Raw genomic sequence first — 23,488 nt, 5'->3', positions numbered from 1 at the left:
ACCTCCACAGAGGCCACAACAGTCACTACTGTGGCCAAGAGAATAAATATTTTTGCTAAGTACCGGCTCTCCAGCTCCTGAGGAAGAGGGAGGGTCAGGGAGTCCAGGGGTCTGGTGGAGGCGAGATAACCAAGGGTCTGCCTTCAGTCATGGTGGGAACGGCAAACAGGATGATCAATACCATTTAACTGATGTCTAAATGGCACCTCCAGCACCTCCTTGGGTGAGCCAGTCCGGGCCCGTGAAGCTGACTTTATCCGGGCACTTGGTGTTCTTTCTGCAAGGGAAACATGGACAGATAACCAGGCATTCAGCCGGCTAGTAAAAACAACCACAGGGTGGTGCTCCAAGAAAATGAACTGCAGAGGAGGACGGTCCTGGTCGCTAGGGAAGCCGTGTTCCACAGCTCCTCTCGGAGGCAGATGGCTTCATGGGAGACTTACACAAGAGGCTTGCCCAGGGTTCCACCATTTCCAGACCACAGCCCACAGAGCTATCATCCTTCACCGTGGCTCTGCAGGGATTCTGTGATCCAGGTATCACCTATCCCTGCTCTCTAGGTGTTGCCCCAAGTTAAAAAGTTACTTACCATTCTCACCTCCGGGGGGGTGGGTAGAGTGAAGGAGTCGAGCCTTGCTGGCTGGCAACAATGGCTGTAGAAGAAAGCCCTGAGTGAGAAGGAGGATGTGTTAGTGTGGCACTCCCAGGCCCTCCCCTTAAGCACTCTCCCTTTTTGCCAGCTGAGTGGGTATTGGGAAGAGCTTCTCCTTAAATTCCTAGCTCCACTGAGTTCTGGGGTGCTGACAGAAGAAAATCTGATGCTTGGATAGATACAGCGGCTCGGGATAGACAGTCAGGCTCTGTTTTTCAGTTGCTTGTTACTCTTTGGCTGTGAGAACACCTGCTCCTTATTCTTCTGAATACCAAAGTCAATTTTCTGGAGGAGTTTGAGAATCCCCAAGCTCCAAGGGACGAAACCAATGTCATGATTTTATTGATTGTCTGCAAGAGGCTAGGATTATGGACAGATGAGACGCTCAAGGGAAAAAAAGGGGGGGGGCGGTTCTTGCCAGGGGCCCCCTGCTGTGGGCAGTGCTACTGGGATGGAGTAGAAAGGATAGGAAGTGGGGAAGTGAGGCTTACCTGCTGCATAGGGTAAGTTGTACTGTGCTGGGAGCAATGAGTACCCCAAGTGGTGGTGGTGGTGGTGTGTGGACATCAGGCGCTGAGAAGGGGAGGTTCGGGGCCGGTCAACACTCCTTTCACCCCCGCCTGCTCCCCCGACGCTGCTACAGCTGCCACCACCCCCAACCGCCCCACAGCCTCCCCGATCTCTCTCCTGAGAAGTTTTATCACTTATCTGGAAAGGAAAGCAGACACAAAAGCTCTACTGTGAGACACATACATGAAAGCAAGATGCCCAGAGCCCACATTACGACTCCTTAAAGATGCAGGACACCTAAGAATCAAGGAGGTGCCTGGCAGAGCTACTGTCAAGTCAGCCAAACCACACTGTGGTTAGGACTTGAACTAGTCCATCTTCTCCCAGACCCTGGATCTGGCCTTATTGGTCTCTGACAACAGTCAGTGTCACTGCACTTCCCTCACCGTGGGAGACTTGCTCTTGTAATGACTGGCATGCTGCTGCAAGAGGTCCAGGGCTTTGGACTCTGAGCTGGATTTACAACTGACACTGGGGCTGGCTCGTGCCTTGTCAGCATCTTCACCCCCTGAGACCTTGCTGCCATACGGGGAGAAAGAGTAGCTGGAAGGCAGGTAGGAACCTGGGGAAGAGAAATAAAGCAGTCAAAGCAATGGGAGAGGGAGAAGAAACTCTGCTTCAGTGAGCCTGGTGAGGCTCAGGCTGAGATATTTTCTACCACAGTGTCTTCGGGCTGAGACTCAGTGTGTACTTCCTTTACTGAGCTCTAGAGGCAAACAGCTAAGGGATATTAGGAACATGGCCCTCAGTTTCTGGGGAACCAACTTCCTTAGAGCCCCAATCTCAGATTCATCTTGGAGAGGTGACACAGTCATAGGATTTGAAAGGTATTGGATCTGGAGATGTCCTTGGGCTCAAATCCTTCCTCTACTTACCAGTTAGGTAACCCTGAACAAAATTAACAAATTAATTAGCTCAAATTAACCTTTTGAGTTTCAGTTTCTTGACCATCAAAATGAAGATACCAATACTTATTTCACAGGATGCCAGAGAAGATTAAATAAGATAATGTACATAAATCACCTAGTCCAGTGCCTGGCACAGAGCAAGTACTCAACAAATGGAACAACTTTTTATATAGAAGGACTGGGGTAACAGGAGAAAGGAATACTACAGGATGAGACAATTTCCTATCTCAGTTTGAAAAGCCAACCTGTCCTATTTAGTCTTGCCTTATAATGTCAATATCAAGACTATTTCAGCTGCTCTCCTATAGGGAGGTGGGAGCTCCAAGAAGTGAAAGAAGGAGTCTTCCACCCCAGAAGCATCCCACATGGCTCTTCAGGCAACAGAGATCAGTGAGTAAAGTGAGCCTTTTCTTCTAACAAGTTAAAAAACACTTTAACTCCTACCTTGTGCCCCCCTCCCCAAGAACTCATGGATGGCAGTATAGAGCTTATCTTTCCCAGACTGAATCTTTCTAGCTGGACTTACCCCAAGTCTGACTTCAAACTGCTCTTCCCCTCACCGACTGCCTCCTGACCTTACAGCTAAACACAATCTTGCAAATGAATACATGCACTCTCCTGGGTTGAATTTTATTTGTTCCACGTTTCTCTCCTGCTACAATTAAGTTGTAAGCTCCTTGAGGGGATTGAGCTAGTCTTCCCTATTTCTTTTGTATTCCCCACAGTGCCTAGCACATTGCAAAATGTAGAAAGTATGTGTTTTTGTTTGTTTGTTTTTCTGGCCACACCCCAAGGCATGTGGGATCTTAGTTCCCTGACCAAGGATTGAACCTGTACCCGCTGGGAACCCCAGGGAAGTCCCTAGAGTATGTGTTCAGAAAATCCCAGCTGAGGGAAGACAGCTCTGGTAGAGAGGGGGTTTTGCCTTTAGTTATCCATAAAAATTGACTGTAGAGTCAACCCTCTAGCTGGTGCAAGGGAGGGAGGAGTGGTCCCACAGACTGTAAGTAGGGGTCATTCAAGGAGCTCAGGATTAGTGACCACTTCACAGAAAGCCACCTTCAAATCAGAGCTGTCATCTACCTGAGCCTCAGTAAGCCTTAGAGCTGAGCAAGAAAACTCTGGATTTGAAATCTGTGCCTCATTTACCTTCCCACTGAATGGAACAGCAGCTGGAATTTGGTGCCGTACCTGGGTAGTTCTGCATCATCACGGCAGGCATGCCCCGGTAGCTGGGGTGGTTGGGGTCATAGGACTGGCTGTAGGAGTAGCCGTGCATGTAGGGGATGTAGGACTGGTGCTGGGTGAGGGGAGAGGACACAGGCACGTGGACACTTGGTCGGGGCTCCTTGCTCCCGAGGCGGGATTCCTCAGACGTGGGCAGCTTGCAGTCACTACTTGTGCTTTCCTTCCCGTCCTCCTTGGGAACAGAGTCCTTACTCCGACTCCTTTCCTCCTTCAGTTTGCGGTCCCGCTCCTCCTTCCACCGCTCGTCCTCTGACTTGATGTCTGAGTACTTGGCAGGATAAACATATGTCCACATCCGGGGCTCTGCTTCCTACAACAATCACAGAATGAGCTCTGAGTGTTTTACAGAGATAGAGATTTCAAGCCCAATGTCCCCATAGAAACACCAGAGCAGATAATACTAGACATCTGGGGCACAGAAGGATCTTGGCCTCTACTGACCTTTGTTTAAAATCACCTCTGGTCCCTCCTGCTTAAATGCCTCTCTCCTCCCCCCATAAAAGGAAATAAGATGTGGTGAAAGAAAGGGAAAATCCACCAGTGGGTCTTCTCTAGGAGAGAACAAGCATTCTGGGGAAAGGACTCCTTGACTAGAAGAAGCTGTTCCCTTTCCAAGGATATTTAGGTGGTTTCCCTTCTTTAGAGCAAACTCAGGGGCAGAGAGCTACAGGTGCTGCCCCGCTCAGAGGAGGGTGGTCTAACTGTGGCACAAAGAGGGAAGGGGAGACTTTCTAAGTCTGAGGAACAGAGCAAAATGTAAGACCAAGTTTTTAGTTCTAACTCTGCCTAGAAAATCTTTTTGAGAGTAACTCGGTCTGAGTTGCATACTTCTGGCCTACTTTAAAAAATGGAGAGACCACAATTAACTCATTCCATAGGAACCACACAGTGGAAGAAACACTGGACTAGGAATCACTAGATACCTGAGTTCCAGTTCTGGCTCTGCCAGTTAAGTCTCATGTAATTCCAGACAAATCAAGCTAACTTACCTGGGCCTCTCTTGTCAAATGGGAAAAACATCTTTTACTGGTGTAAAAAGTGCTTTTAAAAAAAAATGTTAGGGCTACCCTGGTGGCGCAGTGGTTAAGAATCCGCCTGCCAACACAGAGGACACAGGTTTGAGCCCTGGTCCGGGAAGATCCCACATGCCATGGAGCAATTAAGCCCATGCACCACAACTACTGAGCCTGCGTTCTAGAGCCCACGTGCCACAACTACTGAAGCCCGCGCACCTAGAGCCCGTGCTCCGCAACAAGAGAAGCCACCGCAATGAGAAGCCCACGCACTGCAACAAAGAGTAGACCCCGCTCGATGCAACTAGAGAAAGCCCGCGTGCAGCAACGAAGACCCAACGCAGCCAAAGATAAATAAGAAACAAACAAAAAAAGTTAAAATGATTTACCAAAGTAAAGAATCCGTAAAATCATAAGATTTCTTCTGCTAATCTGTATTCTGTTGATTCCCTACAAAAGGACAGCCCTGATTTGTGAGGGAGACAGAAAAACTATCAAACGGTCTTTCTATTTCCTTCTGGAACAGTTACCTGTCGGTACCAGAGTATTGGATCCACCTCTGCCTGTCGGCCACACTCGGCACCTGTCTTCGCCTCAGAGGCCTCCTTGCCTAGGTGGCTGGCCTCACTCAGCTTTACTTTAAGTCCTTCCGGGGCCTGGCTGGGGAGCTTGGAAGAGTCATCCAACTTGGGAATAATGACTGATTTGGCAGGGTCAGCCCCTTGCTCCTTGGCCTTCCCGGGTCCTGACTTCACCAGGTCTGTCAGGCTGGGGGCCTTGGTGAGACTTGGTGGAACTGACGGCTTTTGCTTCCATTCTTCCTTGAGTGCTGCCTCCCGCTCCTTCAGGCCCATCTCTGCCTTCTTATCCAGTCCCCGCTGCTGCTGCTCCAAGCTCTGCCGTTTCTGCTGTTCTTCATACTGCTGCCGGTAAGCTGTGTTAGTGCTCAGGAGGTGGGTGTGGTAGCTCTGGTCGCTGTAGCCATAGGGGGGCATATAGGCATACTGGTTGTAGTACAGGGACTGCATATACATGTTGGGACGTTGCTGGATGACGGAGGGCTGCTGACTGGAACTGCTCAGCTCTGGTTTCTTTTCCTCACAGGCATCGTTCTTCACTTTTCCCTCTATGCTCTCAGGCTCCTCATCCTTTTTTGTCTTCAGGGCCTGGCTCTCCACCCCTGCCTGGCTGCTGGGGTTCAGAGCCCCTGGGCTGGATTGTGTGTAACTTGGAGAGTAGTAACTCTCAAAGCCTTGGTAATATGGTGAGTCTTTGCTCTGTGGCTGAGGGGGGAAAAGGGTTTTCTTGGCCCCATCCTTAACCAACTGTTCAGGGTCCTTTGATTTGACGCTTTCCACTTTGCCCTCCCCATCCTCCCCCGCATCAGAGATGTCGGAGTATGCAGGGCTGTTGGTTTTGACTGAGCTGGCTTCAGCCCCATTCTGGGTCACTACATGTAAGGGGGTCATGGGCTGGGTAGGGGTAGTGCTATCTAAGCGGCTACAGCCTCCAATTGAAGGGCTGGGAGCATTGTCCGTGAAGCTGTAGATCTTGTCAGCTTCCGCCTTGATGCTAGCCAGTCGGCTCTGGTGGGGGTCTGAGGAGCCATTTAGGAGCACCTCCATCTTCATCCCATCTCCTGATGATTCCCTGAATGGGCTTTTGCCTTCTTCTGCTCGACACACCTTCCCAGGGGTCAGAGGACTTTCAAGTTCCTTTGAAGATTCCTTCTTTTTTTTGTCTTTCTTTTTCTTGTCCTTGGCTGGAGTCAAGGCAGGGTTGACTGTGAAAGGTTCTCCCATCACAGTGGGCTTGGGCTGAATGGGTTTCAGCTGGGGGCTGTTGGGCATGGCCTGGACCACTGTGGTGGTCAAGCCTGAGGAGGAGCCTGGGCTTGCTGCTGTGAAGGTGGCTGTCTGGAAGGTGTAAATCTGCTGTGGGGGGATGGCAGGGGCAATGGGCCGGGCTGACTTTAAACTTTTGGAAGGAATCTTTTCAGGTTTCAAACTAGAGGGCTTTTTACATTTTTCTTTTTCCACACACTTCCTTTCCAAAGAATCAAAGGCATCATTGCTTGTTTCATCCATTACTGAGGGTCCATCATCAGAGCCATCATTGGATAAGGCCCCGAGATCTGTGTCCCCTTCCCCACTCAACTTTTTCTTACAGAGGCCTTTTGTGCTGAATTTGCTTGAAGGAGAAGGGCTATGGGGCTCTATGAGCCGAACTTTGGGGGTAGCGGAGCGGGCAGGGGACAAGGAACCTTTTTGTGAGACAGATGCACCATTGCAGCTCCCGAGGTCTGCATGTAGGGTGGGCTCCTCTCCGTACTCACTGTCTCCATCTGCTTCTGGCTTGCTGTCGTCATCTGTATGGGCATGAGCTTGGTGGTACTTAAGTCCATTGATGTGCTTGTACTTTTTGTTGCAGTTTGGGTGGGGACAGTCAATCAGTACTGGGGAAGGACAATTTCTGTCTAGAACAGTGGGTTCCACTTTGGTCCCAGGAAGGGGGCCAGTGGCTGAGCCCATGGAATTAGTACGGACACGCTTGCTCCCTTTGGAGTCCTCTGAGCTAGAATTCAGCTCCATGTCTGAAAGGGGTTTGTTTTTCCGCTTAGTAGCTGAGGAAGGGCTGGCCTTGACATCCTCAGAGGTGCTGCTGGCAGCTGGGCGATGTTCTGAAGAATTCTGGCTGCCCCGACGGCCTTTGCTATTGGCTCCAGCTCGGGTTTTGCTGCTACTGCTGGTCCCTTTGCTGTCAGAGGCTGTGGCTGTCTCATTGACAGGTGTGTTACTGTTGGGACGCATACGTTTGCCTCTACCCCGACCGTTGCGCATTTCCAAGTCACTGGTGGGAGAGTCACAGAACCTTGGCAAATGACAAACACAACAGGATATTATTAAGAAAAAAAGCTATCTTCAAACCAGTTTAGCTGCAGCCTCCAGAAGAACTGTCCATATGGTAACTATCATTTTCAGTGAATATGATTTGTTAAAGGAACTTCTGAAAGCATGGTAACTGCATTAACTGGTGAGCTCCTAGAATGTTATCTGCATACTAACTATAAATTATTCCCCAAGATTTGGGTTCCCCTAACCCTGACAAACTGGAAATTAATATTAGGAACAAGCCGTAAAGTGCTATTCACTGAAATATCAGTCTTACGGCCAACTGCAACTTGAAAAGGTCCTTGTGAAACCCAGAATGTCTAGTGGAGTTTATGAAACTGAAAATGTTTTTGAGTTTAAACTTCTGAGAGACAGCTACTATCAAAAAACATCATCAATGAATGCTTGTTCACCTGTAGTCAGATTCTGCCTTGGTCTCAAGGTGACTGTAGGTAGAAGCCAGAATTCAGTCATTCCAGATAAAGGCTTAAATAGGATCTTCTCACCATTCCTACCCATTGATTTATTCTTCTTGAATGCCAGATGACTATAATGCCTTCCCTTGTTTCTATAACATAACTGTCCTTTAAAAGCTGGGTGTCTTTTAAAAGCTGTCCAACTCTAACAGGATAAAGGTATAAGGGATCACTGATGAGGGTGGTTCAGATTAACATAAACTAAAAAGCTGTAGAGTGCTTACCTGGGGGGTGCCCAGTCATGTCGTGTGCAGTCAAGAAGTGTACCTACGTAAGTCTTGTTCCTCCATGTTACATTCACTACCAACATCCCTGGAAGACAAGAAGACTCAGATATAGACAAGAGAAATGCTGTTGACCACTGAGAAGAGTATTTTCCATTTGAGTAGCATTCTGGCTCCTGTAGGAGGGTTTAGGGGGTGCTCTAGGTCCCAGTGGACCTAACAGCATTAGGCTGGAATAGTTCCACGGGAACTGCCTACAACACTACCAGGGCCCCTTAGGATGGGCAACGGTTGCAAAGATTCCATGGTCCAGTTAAGGCACATTTTCCTAACTTTTAAAAAATGATGCAGTGTTTCAAATACACTAAAAAAATACAAAGGATAACTAAACAAAAACTCATGTACCCACCACCCAGCTCAATGGATTTACAAAATTTTGTGCTACACTTGCAACAGATTTATTTTTTAAAGAATAAAACACCATAGTTGAAAACCATTGTTTACTATATTTTCAAACTTGCCATTGATGGGATCATGCTGGGTATATAACTTACCTTTCTCACTTAACATTACAAATTTGAGATTTATCAATGTTGACATGAAGAGCTTAACCCATTTATTTTAATGGTGCTCAAGTATGTCATTGCATGATTTGACCACAATTTATACATACTGTTGATGGAAATTTAGATGTTTCTTGCACATTTTCACTCTTAAATGACATCACAATCAACATTCCTGACATGTTCATTTTATTTAAAAATGGTTTTGAATAGATACCATAGTCACACTCCAAAATTTAAAAGGTAGCAAAAGAAAAATGCAAACAAACCCCAATATAAAATGAAGTGTCCCTCCTGTCACTGTTCTTCAGCTTTTCAGGTCCCATACTCAGAAACATCCATGGATATCCATGTACTCCTCCAGAGGTATTTTATATATTTATAAGCAAATATGTCTATACATTCTTCCTCAAATGGTAGCAATGTACACCAATGTTCTGCACATTTTCCACGTAACCATATATTTTGGATCATTCCATATGAGTAAACATAGAACTACTTCATTCTTTTCAATGGCTGCATATGAATGAGTTCATATCGTATCATCATTTATTTATCCAGTCCCCTGTTGATGAATATTTAGGTTGCTTCATTCTTCTGCTGTTACAAATAATGCTGAATAAATAACCTAGTACAAATGTCTTATCTTACATATCACAGAATATGTCTGTAAGATAAATTCCTATAAGTAAAACTGCTAATCACAGAGCATTTGTATTTGGATTTTTCATAAATACTGCCAATTTGCCCTCAGAGAGGATGTACTAATTTATAAACCCACCAGTAGTTCATGAGAACACCTGTTGTCCTTTCCCTGTGGCAACATAGTGTTCTCAAACTTTCTGGTTTTGCCAATCTGACTGGAGAAAAATGGTGTTTTATGTAGTTTTAATGTCATGTTTCTTATTATGAGTTTGTATAGCATTTCATTACAAGATACCATTATGAGACATTTGTATTTACCTTCTAATGAACTGTCTGTTCATATCCTTTGCTCATTTTTCTACCGAATTATAGTCTTTTTCTTATTTGTGACTGTTTATATACCACAGTAAGCCTTTTGACTGTACTACAAATCAGATATTCCCCCCAGTTTGTCATTTGCCAACGGTGGTTAATGCTATGCAGAAATTACTTACTTTTAGGTTGTTGCATTTATCAATCTTTTATGGCTTCAGAATTTCTGTCATATTTCAAAAGGCTTCCCCCATTCCATCACTTTATTAATAGTTTTTTTCTTATGGTTTCTTCTAGTATTTTTATGGTTTGATTTTTTATATTTAAATCTTTGATCCACCTGGAATTTAACATGGTATAAAATGTCTGACATGGACTTCTTTTTTTTTTTTGGCTGCGCCTCACAGCTTGCGGAATCTTAATTCCCCGACTAGGGATTGAATCTGGCCCTAGGCAGTGAGAGCACGGAGTCCTAACCACTGGAACTCCAGGGAATTCCCTGACATTGACTTTTTAATATTGGGTTTTTTTTTGCCTTAATTCTAAATTATTTTTGGTTAGTTTTACATTGAATGAAGTCAAATATACTAAGCTTTTCCTTTATTTTATTTTATTTATTTTATTTTTTTGGCGGTACACGGGCCTCTCACTGTTGTGGCCTCTCCCGTTGCGGAGCACAGGCTCCGGACGCGCAGGCTCCAGACGCGCAGGCTCAGTGGCCATGGCTCACAGGCCCAGCTGCTACACGGCATGTGGGATCTTCCCGGACCAGGGCACGAACCCGTGTCCCCTGCATCGGCAGGCGGACTCTCAACCACTGCGCCACCAAGGAAGCCCAGCTTTTCCTTTATTGTTTGTGCTTTTTATGTCTAATCACAAGGTCATAAACATTCTACCATGAAATATTTTAAAGGTATCTTTAACAAGCTAAGAATGTTTTTTATATTTTTAGTGGTAGAAAAAAATGAAAAGGAGAATAATATTTTGTCATGTGAAATTATATGAAATTCAAATACTGCTCAGAAATAAAGTTTTATTGGAATATAGCCACATTTATTCATTTGCCCATTGCCTATGCCCGATTTCACACCTCAAGGCAGACAGAGTTGAGTATGTGTAATAGAGGCTATATGGCCCTCAAAGTCTAAAATATTTACCATTTGGCCCTTTACAGAAAAGGTTCACCAACCCCTGTTTTAGATCTTTTTTCTAATATGAGCATTTAAGGTCTAAATTTCCCTCATAGCCCACTTTAGTTGCAGTACACAAGTTTTGATATGTTTTCATTATCATTCAGGTCAAAACATTTAGTTTCCCTGGCTTTTTTTTTTTTTTTTTTGGATTCTGGATTTATTTAGAAGAGTGTTGTCAAATTTTCAAATACCTGGGAATTTTCCAACTATCTTTTTGTTTCTGATTTCTAATATAATTCTATTGTGATTAGAAAACATACTATATATGATTTCAATTCTTTTAAATTTATTGAGAATTAATTTATGGTATAAAATATGCTCTATCTTGAAGAACATCCCATGTGCACCTGAAAAGAATATTTCAAAATGTATACTCTGCAGTTGTTGGGTAGCCTATAAATGATAGATCAAGTTGATTGATAATGTTTTTCAAATCTTCTATATCCTTATTAATTTTCTGTCTTCTTATCAATTATACTTGCCATTTGTTCTTGCTTATTGGAACTCCTATTTGGACATTCTAGACTAATCCTCTTATCTTTCTAGCCTATTTCCCATTTCTTTGTCTTCTGGTTGTATATTATAAGGGATTTCCTTCATCTTCTAGGCTACATACTGAAATTTTCATTTTTACCTTTTTTTTTTTTTTTTTTTTTGCGTTACGCGGGCCTCTCACTGTTGTGGCCTCTCCCCTTGCGGAGCGCAGGCTCCGGACGCACAGGCTCAGTGGCCATGGCTCACGGGCCTAGCCGCTCCGCGGCATGTGGGATCTTCCCGGACCGGGGCACGAACCCGTGTCCCCTGCATCTGCAGGCGGACTCTCAACCACTGCGCCACCAGGGAAGCCCCATTTTTACCATTTTTAATTAAAAAAAAAGTATCCTTGTTTCATGGGATACAATATTTTATCTCTCTGAAGATATTTCATTATATATTCTTTTCTCTCAATAGTCTTTTGCTCTCTCAGTAGTTTTTTCCCTCTAACTCCTTTTTTTCTGTTTGTTTTGTCCTACATTCTCGTTTCTCAGGTTTTCCTCAAAAAGTTTGGTGATCTTCGGATCTTGTTCATATTTAAATGAAAGGTAATAAAAATTGGACTGGAAGCACTATGTGTGGGCCTTTCCATTAAGCCATGAATACTGGTAGAGATTTTTCCTCCTTTCCAGGACTTGTCAGATTCCCCCAGAGAAGAACTCTTTAATTTCTTACCTGCCTGCCAGTTTCTCTATGTTATATGGATTTTCACTTGGTCCTTGGTACAGCACCCTGCCTTCCTCTATGTCCAGTGTCCTGCTCTGGTTGAAACTCTCCGAAGAGTGAACATCAGTTTTCTGTAATGGCAGAGGGGCTGTGTAGGATGGGGATAATAATGTACAGCCTTTGCTTCTTCTCTAGACCTTCAGCCAGTCTTCTGTTTTCAGCTTCACCCCATATTCCCTGTGTTCAAAGGTACTCTGATATTTCCAATTTCTGAATATTTCTAGAAATCTGTGGTGCAAACTCCTTATTCTTGGCTCTCCTTCCTCCCAACCTCAGGTAAACAAAGAAACAAACAAGCTTCTGTTTTTTCAGGTCTCTTAAATCAGCATTGTGCATCTGCTTTCTAGTGTCCCAAGTTTTACTGATTTATACCTGGTCTGTCTTCTTTACCTTGTGAGTTTATATCTTAAAAACAAAATCCCTTTACTGGGCCTCCCTGGTGGCGCAGTGGTTGAGAGTCCGCCTGCCGATGCAGGGGATACGGGTTCGTGCCCCGATCCGGGAGGATCCCATATGCCGCGGAGCGGCTGGGCCCGTGAGCCATGGCCGCTGAGCCTGTGCGTCCGGAGCCTGTGCTCCGCAACGGGAGAGGCCACAACAGTGAGAGGCCCGCGTACCGCAAAAAAAAAAAAAAAAAAAAAAAAAAAATCCCTTTACTGACATTTGAATGGGTTTTAGGGGGGAAGGTAGGAGGTAAATGTGTACTTTCAATCTACCATATTTAACCAGAATACTGAATTTACTTTTTTTTTTAAATAAATAAATAAATTTATTTATTTTTGGCTGTGTTGGGTCTTCGTTGCTGCATGAGGGCTTTCTCTAGTTGTGATGAGCAGGGGCTGCTCTTTGTTGCGGGCTTCTCATTGCAGTGGCTTCTCTTGTTGCGGAGCACGGGCTCTAGGCGTGCGGGCTTCAGTAGTTGTGGCATGTGGGCTCAGTAGTTGTGGCTCGTGGGCTCTAGAGCGCAGGCTCAGTAGTTGTGGCGCACGGGCTTAGTTGCTCCGCAGCATGTGGGATCTTCCTGGACCAGAGATGGAACCCGTGTCCCCTGCATTGCCAAGCAGATTCTTAACCACTGTGCCACCAGGGAAGTCTCTTTGAATTTACTTTTATTTATCTGTTTGGTATACAGTACTTGGAGTGTACAACCTACCTAGTTAAGTTTCTAATTAGAATTTCTCTAATTCAGGAAAGTCATTACCTATTATATATTAATTTACTGTCTTTCTGCCATTCTTTCTTTTTTTTTTTCTAGGACTCACGTTGATCTCTCATATATTTTTTCTTTGTGCTTGATTCTTCCAATTTATAATCTTTTCTTTGACTACATGTAGCCTAGAACTTATCCAATGTATTGAGGTTTTTAAAAAATTTCAATGACTATAATATATAATTATATTTAAATGACTTTTTCTCATTTCCAAAATTTTAAACTGGTTAATTTTTCATATCTACATGACATTATTTAATTACTGTTTGTTCATAGTTTTATTTTTTATTTTTATCAGTTTTATTTTTAATAGAGTTTATTATTGTTTCTCTTTAAGAATTCTAAACATACTTATTACAATCTTTGTACCATATGTTAATTTCATTAGGTGTGCATTCAATTCCTGACAGTTAAATTTTGAAACTAATTTAAAATTTTTGAGATAATTATAGATTCACACAGTTGTAAGAAATAATAAAAAGATCTCACATGCCCTTTAATGGTAACATTTTGCAACAAAACTATAGTATAATATCTCAACCGAGATTCTGCCATTGATATAATGAAGATACAAAATATTTCCATCAACACATACCTCATGTTGTCCTTTTCTAGCTACACTCATTTCCCTCCCATCCCCACCCCTCCTCAATTCCTGGCAACTAGTAATCTGTTTCTCATTTCTATAATTTTGTCATTTCAAAAAAATTATATAAATGGAATCATACAGTATATAACCTTCTGGGACTGTTTTTTTTTTTCTACCAGCATATAGTTCTCTGGAGATTTATCCAGGTAGTTGTATGCATCAATAGTTTAGTCCCGGGCTTCCCTGGTGGCGCGGTGGTTGAGAGGCCGCCTGCCGATGTAGGGGACACGGGTTCGTGTGTCCCCTACATCGGAGCCTGTGCTCCGCAACGGGAGAGGCCACAGCAGTGAGAGGCCGCGTACCGCAAAACAAACAAACAAACAAACAAAAAGACAACAGTTTAGTCTTTTTATTGGTGGTTTGGTATGGAGATACCATAGTTTGTCCTACCACTCACCTGCTGAAGGACATCTGGGTTGTTTCCAGTTTTTGGCTATTATGAATAAGCTGCTATACACATTTGTGTACAGGTTTTTGTGTGAACTTAAGTTTTTTGGTTTTTTAAAAATAAGATTTGTTTATTTATTTATTGGTTTTGTTTTGGCTGTGCTGCACAGCATGGCATGTGGGATCTTAGTTCCCTGATCAGGGATCAAACCTCCACCCCCTGCAGTGGAAGAGTGAAGTCTTCACCAGTGGACCACCAAGGAGGTCCCCTGAACTTAAGTTTTCATCTCTCCCAAATACCCAAGAATGCAATTACTGGGTCATATTGTAGTTGCATTTAGTTTTGGGTTTTTTTTAACTTTTAAAAAAATATTTATTTATTTATTTATTTTTGGCTGTGCTGGGTCTTTGTTGCTGCACGCGGGCCTTCTCTAGTTGTAGCGAGTGGGGGCTAGTCTTCGTTGCGTTGAGCGGGCTTCTCATTTTGTGGCTTCTCTTGTTGTGGAGCACGGACTCTAGGTGTGTGGGCTCAATAGTTGTGGCTCATGGGCTTAGCTGCTCCGTCGCAATATGGGATCTTCTCAGACCGCGGATCGAACCTGTGTCCCCTGAATTGGCAGGCAGATTCTTAACCACTGCACCACCAGGGAAGTCCTCTCTCTCTCTTTTTAATCTTAGCCATTCTAATAGTTGTATAGTAAGATCTCATATTGTGATTTTTAATTTGCATTTCCCTAATGCTAATGATGTTAAACATCTTTTTCATGTGCTTATCTGCCATCTGTATATCCTCTTTGGTGAAATATCTGTTCACATTTTAGCTCATTTTCTGACTGGATTGTTTTCTACTGTTGAGTTTTGAGAGCTCTTTATGTGTTCTAGATACTAGTCCTCTGTTGGATATTTCTATATATGATATATATATATATATATATATATAATGTAAAGGTTTTTTAGTTGTATTTAGTGGGAGAAATCAGGAAAGGTATGTCTACTCCATCTTCCTGAAAATGGAAGTCCTGGTTAATTTTTAGTGGTTCTTTCTTAGCATTATATTTCTATTACATACAATTTTGGTTTGCAGCCTCTTTTTTTTTTTTTTTGCGGTACGCGGGCCTCTCACTGTTGTGGCCTCTCCCATTGCACAGCACAGGCTCCAGACATGCAGGCTCAGTGGCCATGACTCACGGGCCCAGCCGCTCCGCAGCATGTGGGATCTTCCCAGACCAGGGCACGAACCCGTGTCCCCTGCATCGGCAGGCAGACTCTCAACCACTGCGCCACCAGGGAAGCCCTGCAGTCTCTCTCTTTTTTTTTTTTTTGCGGTACGCGGGCCTGTCACTGCTGTGGCCTCTCCCACCACAGAGCACAGGCTCCGGACGCGCAGGCCCAGCGGCCATGGCCCATGGGCCCAGCCGCTCCGCGGCACGTGGGATCCTCCCGGACCCGGGCATGAACCCGCGTCCCCTGCATCGGCAGGTGGTCTCTCAACCACTGCGCCACCAGGGAAGCCCTGCAGTCTCTTTTTTAAATGAGATGTTTTTGTTACTAATTTCCCCCCTTCTCTGTTTAGCAATTTCTTCCATCTAGCTCCCTAAGGACCTAGTCTGAAGAGGTCTTCTATTGGCCTGAGCCATTAGAAGATATTTAAGATATCACAGTTCTAATCATTGAACCAGCAGGCAGCTTCTTCACAACTCCTTAGGCTTCCCTCCTCCCCCACTCAATTAACTTTTTTTCTTTTTTAAGTAACAAATTCTTTATCAAGGGCAATTTTTTTTAAAGCTCCAACAACAGGTAGGTTCTATTATAATCAAACCTAATACAGTAGATTGATTTCATTAGTTGCTCCAATTCTTCACCTTTGTCTGAATCTACACAATTTGCCATGCAACTAACTTGCCACTTGTCACTCTGGTGTGAAGCCCTATACCTATATACCGTTTAAAAAAAATCTGCTTTGGGCTTCCCTGGTGGCGCAGTGGTTGGGAGTCCGCCTGCCGATGCAGGGGACACGGGTTCGTGCCCTGGTCTGGGAAGATCCCACATGCCGTGGAGCGGCTGGGCCCGTGAGCCATGGCCGCTGAGCCTGCGCGTCCAGAGCCCGTGCTCCACAACAGGAGAGGCCACAACACTGAGAGGCCCGCATATAGCAAAAAAAAAAAAAAAAAAAAATCTGCTTTATAGTTATAATTTATATACAATAACATCCATTCATTTTAAAATATATAATTTGATGAGTGTGATTAATATTTACAGTTGTATAATTACTACCACAGTCAATTTATAGAACATTTCCATTAGTCAAAAAGTACTCAGCCCTTGTGCAATCAGTCTCATTTCACCATCCCCAGCCCCAGACAATGACTAATCTGGTTTATATTCCTATAGCTTTGCCTTTTCCAGAATTTCATATACAATGAATCAGACAGCATGTAGTCTTCTACATCTGGCTTCTTTCACTTAACAAAACGCTTTTGAGATTCACCATGTTGTTGCACGTATCAGTAAGTAGTTCATTTCTTTTTGTTGCTAAGTCCAATTAACTTTTTAAAAGTCTCCTTCCATGAGACTGGTTGGGGGGTTGGCATCCTACTCCCCTGGTCTCAAGTTCTCTCTATTTATGAACTATCTCTATAGATATTTTCAGTACCAGGAACTCATCCCTCAGGCACCGTTCTCTGGTCCCATACCTGGAGGCCAGCAAGCCCACAGTTTCAGCCTCACTCAGTGACTTGCATCTCTTCTGTTTTTGGTCCATGGATAAGATTATTTTGTTTGTGAGCCCAAACATGTTCTTTGATTTTCACTTTATATATTTTACTTCTTGCTATGTGTTCAGAACAAAAGAGATGTGTTGAAAGTTTGAATACAGTAATTCAGTGTGCCCAAAGGCACATTTTCTATGTAATGTATCCAGAGAATAAGACTCTAGAATTCAGACTTCCCTGGTGGTGCCGTGGTTAAGAATCTGCCTGCCAATGCAGGGGACACGGGTTCGAGCCCTGGTCTGGGTGGGTCCCACATGCCACAGAGCAACTAGGCCCGTGAGCCACAACTGCTGAGCCTGCGCTCTAGAGCCCGCGAGCCGAAACTACTGAAGCCTGCGCACCTACAGCCCATGCTCCGCAACAAGAGAAGCCACTGCAATGAGAAACCCATGCACCACAATGAAGAGTGGCCCCTTCTCGCCACAACTGGAGAAAGCCTGTGTGCAGCAACGAAGACCCAACACAGCCAAAAAAAAAAAAAAAAAAAGAACTGAGCAGAAAAGAAAAAAAAAAAAAAGACTCCAGAATTAGTCTTTTGTTTGTCTTTGGTCATAGACTAATAAAATACTATTTGATTAAGCACTCCCAGGGCCTATCTGTAATAACTCAACTATATTCTTCTTTGATGTAGAATGCTGTCTAAAGATCACTGAACTTGCAGTCAGAAAACCTTAGTCCAAATCCTTGCTCTGGGACTTCCCTGGTGGTCCAGTGGTTAAGACTCAGTGCTCGCAATGCAGGGGGCCCAGGTTCGATCCCTGGTCAGGGAACTGGATCCCGCGTGCCACAAACTAAGAGCCTGCATGCCACAACTAAAACCCAACACAGCCAAAAATAAATAAATAAATACATTAAAAAAAAAAAAGGCTACTTTGTAAATAAGGAAATGGAAGCCCAGAAAGGTTTAAGTAATTCACTCATTACTCATTATTGATGAGTGGTCAGATCTTCAAGGCATTACACAGCTATCTCTTAATGGGTTCTGATTCTTTTTACACAACTTCCTTAATATGTCCCTTTATCTTCATCTTAGATAAAAGATACATAAAGGACTGTAGGGAGGCATCGGGGGGAAGAGGACAGGATTCCTATCCCTTTCTAGGGCCCTGGCATCTTAAGGGAAATGACAAACCTCCTAAGAAAGCAATTGGGCTAAATTCTCTCTGGCTGTTAGCAAAGTGAATTCATATGGATGTCTCCTCCCAGTGATGGGCTGCTCTGATTACTGTATAACCAATTTGAATAGGAACAGGGTACATTTATTTCTAGAAAACGTAAGACTTAGAAGTAGGCACCTCATTTACAAGGGCAGATGAGCATAGCTGTATATAGACAGTAGGTATACAATTAGAAGAGGAATGTTATTCCTACTCTTGAAACAGCTGGGTAGGAACACGTGTTCATAAATCTGTCTCCCTCCTCTGGTATAATCTGCAAACATTAACAATAATGAATGAGCTGAAAAGATGACAGGTCGGAGTGCTGGAAATGGGAGAGGGGAAGAGGAAAACTTCTAATATGGAAAAACAAAACGGAGGCTTGTTTAAATGTCAAAGCAAACAGTTTGCTGAAGTATAACTCTCTTCCTACAAGGTTCTGAGTTGAGACAGCTGGGAGATTAAGAAGACAGGAAGGAAAAAGCAGAAAATAACACTTAACAGACCTAGTTTCTCTATTAAGGGCTAGCTTTAAGGCAGCAAGTAGGCTGAAGAGAAAGAGAAAAGTTAGTTTTCATTTTAGAAAGCTTTCTATTTTGAATAAGTGTTCACAAAATAAGGAAAGGGTTGGCATGTTTGAAGATAATAAAAATAATAATATGCTAAAAGTAGTGCTTTGTGTTTCTCTAGGTGGTTATTTTCATATTTACCAAGGGTGTCACAGACATAATCTCATTAAACATTACTAAGTTTTAGAGTGCTAAGTTAAGTATTCTCCCTTCTTAAAGACGATCAACACCAGAACACGGTAAAGGGGAAATGACTTAGGTATGAGGCAGCAATCAGGTTCCCTCCGGTCACAGGAGGAGTGCAGTGTTAAGACAAAACGCAATCCCAAAGCAGCACTACTTTGTTTTGAGGACAATTCAAAACAGTTGTGCAGGAACTTCCCTGGTGGTCCAGTGGTAAGAATCTGCCTTCCAATGCAGGGGACACGGGTTTGACCCCTGGATGGGGAACTAAGATCCCACGTGCGGCGGGGCACCTAAGCCCACGCACCACAACTACTGAGCCCACATGCTCTAGAGCCTGTGTGCCACGACTATTGAGTCCATGCACTCTGCTGCCACAATGAGAAGCCCGCGTGCTGCAACGAAGAACCTGTGTGTCCATATATGTGGAACCTAGAAAATGGTACAGATGAACCAGTTTGCAGAGGAGAAATTGAGACACAGAAGTAGAGAACAAACGTATGGACACCAAGGCAGGAAAGCAGCTGGGGGTGGTGGTGGGGGTGGTGGTGTGATGAATTGGGCAATTGGGATTGACATGTATACACTGATGTGTATAAAATGGATGACTAATAAGAAAATAAATAAATAAGTAAACATTAAAAAAAAAAAAAAGAACCTGCGTGCCGTGACTAAGACCCGACGCAGCCAAATAAATAAATATTGAAAAAAAAAACCCGTCATGCAGTCAAGACTGATATAAGCACAATAGTGGAAAGAGTAAATTTTACCTCCAGAGCCCTCATTTTTACCATTTCCACTTAGTACATGCTTTCTCTCAGGGATCTAATAAACTAATGCTCAGTTGACCACTTTCCTTCTTGTATGCCATGTGCTTCCTTGCTTCCTAGCTTCTACTTTCCTTCTTGAAAACACTTCCTTCATTTGGCTTCCAGGACAAGGACAACACACAGGCCTGATTTTCTTCTTATTGTTCTGCTCACTCCTTCTCATCACCTTTTGCTTTTACTTCTTCATATCTAACTAATGACTCAAACTGCTATCTCCAGCACCTACCTTTTCCCTGAACTCCAGATTCATATATCTAATGGCAAATTTGACATTTCCATTTGATGTCTCAAAAGAGATTTCAAACTTAACATGACCCAAACTGAGCTCCTGATACCCACCTGTCCCTTGACCACTCCCTTGCCCCCTGCTCCCAATAACAACTTGGCTCTGAGTTTTCCCTATTTCAGGTAATGGCATTTCCATCCTTTCAGGTGTTCAGGACAAAAACCTTGGGAGTTCTCTTTGACTCCTCTCTTACTCTCACACCACCCCACATCCGACAGTCAGCAAATCTTGTTGGCTCAACCTTCAAAATATATCCAGATTTTGATCATATCTCACTATCTCCATTTCTCTGGCTCCAAGTACTCCTCTAATTATTGCAACAGCCATCCTATCCCTCTCTGACCCATTCTCAACACAGGAGCCAGAGAGATCCTGTTAAAATCCAAGTCATATCCTATCATTCCTCTACTCAGAACCTTCCGAAGGCTTCTTTCCATTTCACCCAGATTAAAGGGCAAAATTCTTATTGTGATCTTAAAGGATTCATGTGATCTCGGCCCTCATTACCTCTCTGACCAACATCATCTTCTACTACTCTGCCCCTCACACTCTGTTCTGGCACGTGAGCTACTTGTTCCTTGAACACAAGAGGCATGTTCTCATCTTAGGGCCTTGAACTTGCCATTCCATCTATCAGTAACGTAGCTTCCCCCCATCCCCCTATTTTCAAAGCTACTTCCCCTTCATTTCTTTCAAATATTTTCTCAAAACTCATCTCAGAGAGGCCATCCCTCATTCCCACTCCCCACTTATATACTTTCTAGTTCCCTTTCCTACCTTCCTCCCCATAATATTTATCAGTATGTAACATAGCAGAAATTTTATTTATTCATCTTGCTTATTGTCTTTTCAGTCCTATTAGAATGTAAGCTCTATGAAGAGCAAGATTTTTGTCAGTTTTTTTGGACTGCTGTATCTATAAGAACTAGAAACATTTTTGGCATATAGTAGATGCTCAATAAATATATGTTGAATGAATGAATGCTCCTTGTTTCTCTCCAGAAACTCCGTTCAAGTAAGGTATAAAAAACTGATAAACAGAAACCTCAATTAAATAGTGTTGAGGGACCACAAGAAGGAGCTCTCATGCCCTGTGATGATAGCAGAGCCCAACAGGAGGAAGAAAGACTCCTCTTCTTTCCTGGCAAGGATTCAGCCAATGAAAAGCTATGGACTCTGTTTACTATAGTGTTCCTAATTTCCCTGTCCCCTCTATAAAAGTGTTCTTCCCTTGCTGTGCAGGAACTTGCATGTGGCTTACCATGGTTGCAGACGCTGAATTGCAATTCTCTGCTGATCTCAAGTAAGCCCATCTTTGCTGGAGAAATGTCTGGCCATCTATTTGATTTAGGTCAACATTTTGGTGGCCCATACGGGGACCAGAGGAGACCCCTGAAGACTCCAGGACTGGTGAGCAAACAGGTGAGGTACCCATAATTAAGCCCACTGAGCTCACTGCTTTTCTTGCTGACCCTGGAATTTGGAGGGTCTTTCTCCTGGATCCAAGCTCATGCCCTCTTTGTGTATGAAGAAATGGCTGGTGTTAGCTTGCAGGCTGTTTGAACTGAGCTGTTCGAACTGTAAGTTATTCAAGCTGTTTGAAAATTGTTCTTTTACTCTAGAGGAAAACCTCTGAGAAATGGGATCCCAGTTATCTGTGGGCCCCCACACCCTGGGACTCTGGCCAATTTTATGTTTAAAAACTGTGGTCTGGGCTTCCCTGGTGGCGCAGTGGTTGAGAGTCCACCTGCCGATTCAGGGGATGCAGGTTCGTGCCCCGGTCCGGGAAGATCCCACATGCCGTGGAGCGGCTGGGCCCCGTGAACCGCAAAAAAAAAAACTGTGGTCCTTCCTCATGCGCATTTCTAACTAAATGGACCAACCTGTCCAAAAGCAATTTAGAATATCAATGGCCATTTTGGGGAACTTTTAAAATCCCCAAACTTAATTCTCTTAAAACTGAACTGGACTACAATAGGTCAGAAATAGAGCTGAATGGTATGCCTATTTCAACTGGCATTTTAAGGCTTCCAAACATTATCAGGAACCTAAAATTGCTTCTCTGCAAAATAAGATTTTAAGATTAACTGAGGCAAATAAATGATTAAAGAAAGATAAAATGGCTCCTGAAGTCTCAGGCTCTTCTTCTTGGCTTCTTTGTCTCAGGCTCCACCTCTGGCACCACCTTTTTCTCCCTTGGCTTCTTGTGGCCAGACTCTGCCTCCAGTACCAGTTCAATCCTTCCTTCTATACTGCCTATGCCTCCTCTTTACCCTCAATTCCCTCATACAAATTCTCTCCCGGAACTTACCCCCTCTCTGAAACTCTCCCAGCTCCCTTTTCCTCTCAACTTGTTAGAGCCTGTCCCTTAAAAATTAAGCCTTCTGGGCTTCCCTAGTGGCACAGTGGTTAAGAATCCGCTGGCTAATGCAGGGGACACGGGTTCGAGCCCTGGTCTGGGAAGATCCCACATGCCACGGAGCAACTAAGCCAGTGTGCCACAACTACTGAGCCTGTGCTCTAGAGCCCGCGAGCCACAACTACTGAGCCCGCGAGCCACAACTACTGAGCCCGTGAGCCACAACTACTGAAGCACACGCACCTAGAGCCCATGCTCCACAAGAGAAGACACTGCAATGAGAAGCCTGTGCACCGCAACCAAGAGTAGCCCCCGCTCGCCAGAACTAGAGAAAGCCTGTGTGCAACAACGAAGACCCAATGCAGCCAAAAATTAAAAAAAAAAAATTAAGCCTTCTGAGGATCCAGAGGTTAAACCCTTAATTTCTTATATTCCCTTATATTGAACTGTGAGCCACTGTCAAATATTTTCCCAAAGTAACTGAAGATCCTCACAGATTTTCTGAGGAGTTTGTTAAACTTTTATTGATTAATTGATTGATTGATTGACTTTTACTTGGTTGCACTGGGTCTCAGTTGTGGCTCGTGGGCTCTTTTTTTTTAATATCTTTATTGGAGTATAATTACTTTACAATGTTGTGTTAGTTTCTGTTGTACAACAAAGTGAATCAGCTATAAGTATACATATATCCCCATATCCCCTCCCTCTTGAGCCTCCCTCCCACCCTCCCTATCCCACCCTCATGGGCTCCTTAGTTGCTACATGTGAAATCTTAGTCACAGCATGTGTGTGGGATCTAGTTCCCTGACCAGGGATCGAACCCAGGCCCCCTGCATTGGGAGCACGAAGTCTTAACCACTGCACCACCAGGGAAGTCCCTGAGGAATTTAATATAGTCATTCAAATTTACCAATTTGTTTTCCCTGACTTATATTAGCTAGTTCATATACTTGTTGGTGAAGGCCAGGCACAGCATTTGATGAAAACTGCTAATTGGGAAAATCCTGAAATGTCTCTAGAATTACAACTGGGAGACCAGCCCACTAACTTACTACATGATCAGGTTCGAGATATGGCTAAGCGACTTCATCGAGCAATTTTCCAAAGCCTGTTGATTGGAACAAACTTCAGG

The 23,488-nt window shown here is 43.8% G+C and overlaps 1 protein-coding gene across 1 annotated transcript in view; it reads right to left on the bottom strand.

The window, feature by feature from the left end:
- Positions 1–594: 594 nt before the first annotated feature.
- The window catches only part of ZNF609 (zinc finger protein 609), a gene marked incomplete at both ends in the record, with an annotated part of 202,179 nt that continues 179,285 nt past the window's right edge, over positions 595–23,488 (bottom strand). Inside the window, 6 exons of the mRNA XM_079700726.1 lie at positions 595–668; positions 1,144–1,360; positions 1,609–1,784; positions 3,322–3,688; positions 4,922–7,262; positions 7,983–8,070. Coding sequence (XP_079556852.1) covers positions 595–668; positions 1,144–1,360; positions 1,609–1,784; positions 3,322–3,688; positions 4,922–7,262; positions 7,983–8,070 — 3,263 coding nt within the window. The remainder of the gene's footprint in view (positions 669–1,143; positions 1,361–1,608; positions 1,785–3,321; positions 3,689–4,921; positions 7,263–7,982; positions 8,071–23,488) is intronic.

Source organism: Hyperoodon ampullatus (assembly GCF_949752795.1).
Source record: "Hyperoodon ampullatus genome assembly, chromosome: 3".
Taxonomy (NCBI): Eukaryota; Metazoa; Chordata; class Mammalia; order Artiodactyla; family Ziphiidae; genus Hyperoodon; species Hyperoodon ampullatus.
This window is presented reverse-complemented; position numbering and strand designations above follow the sequence as displayed.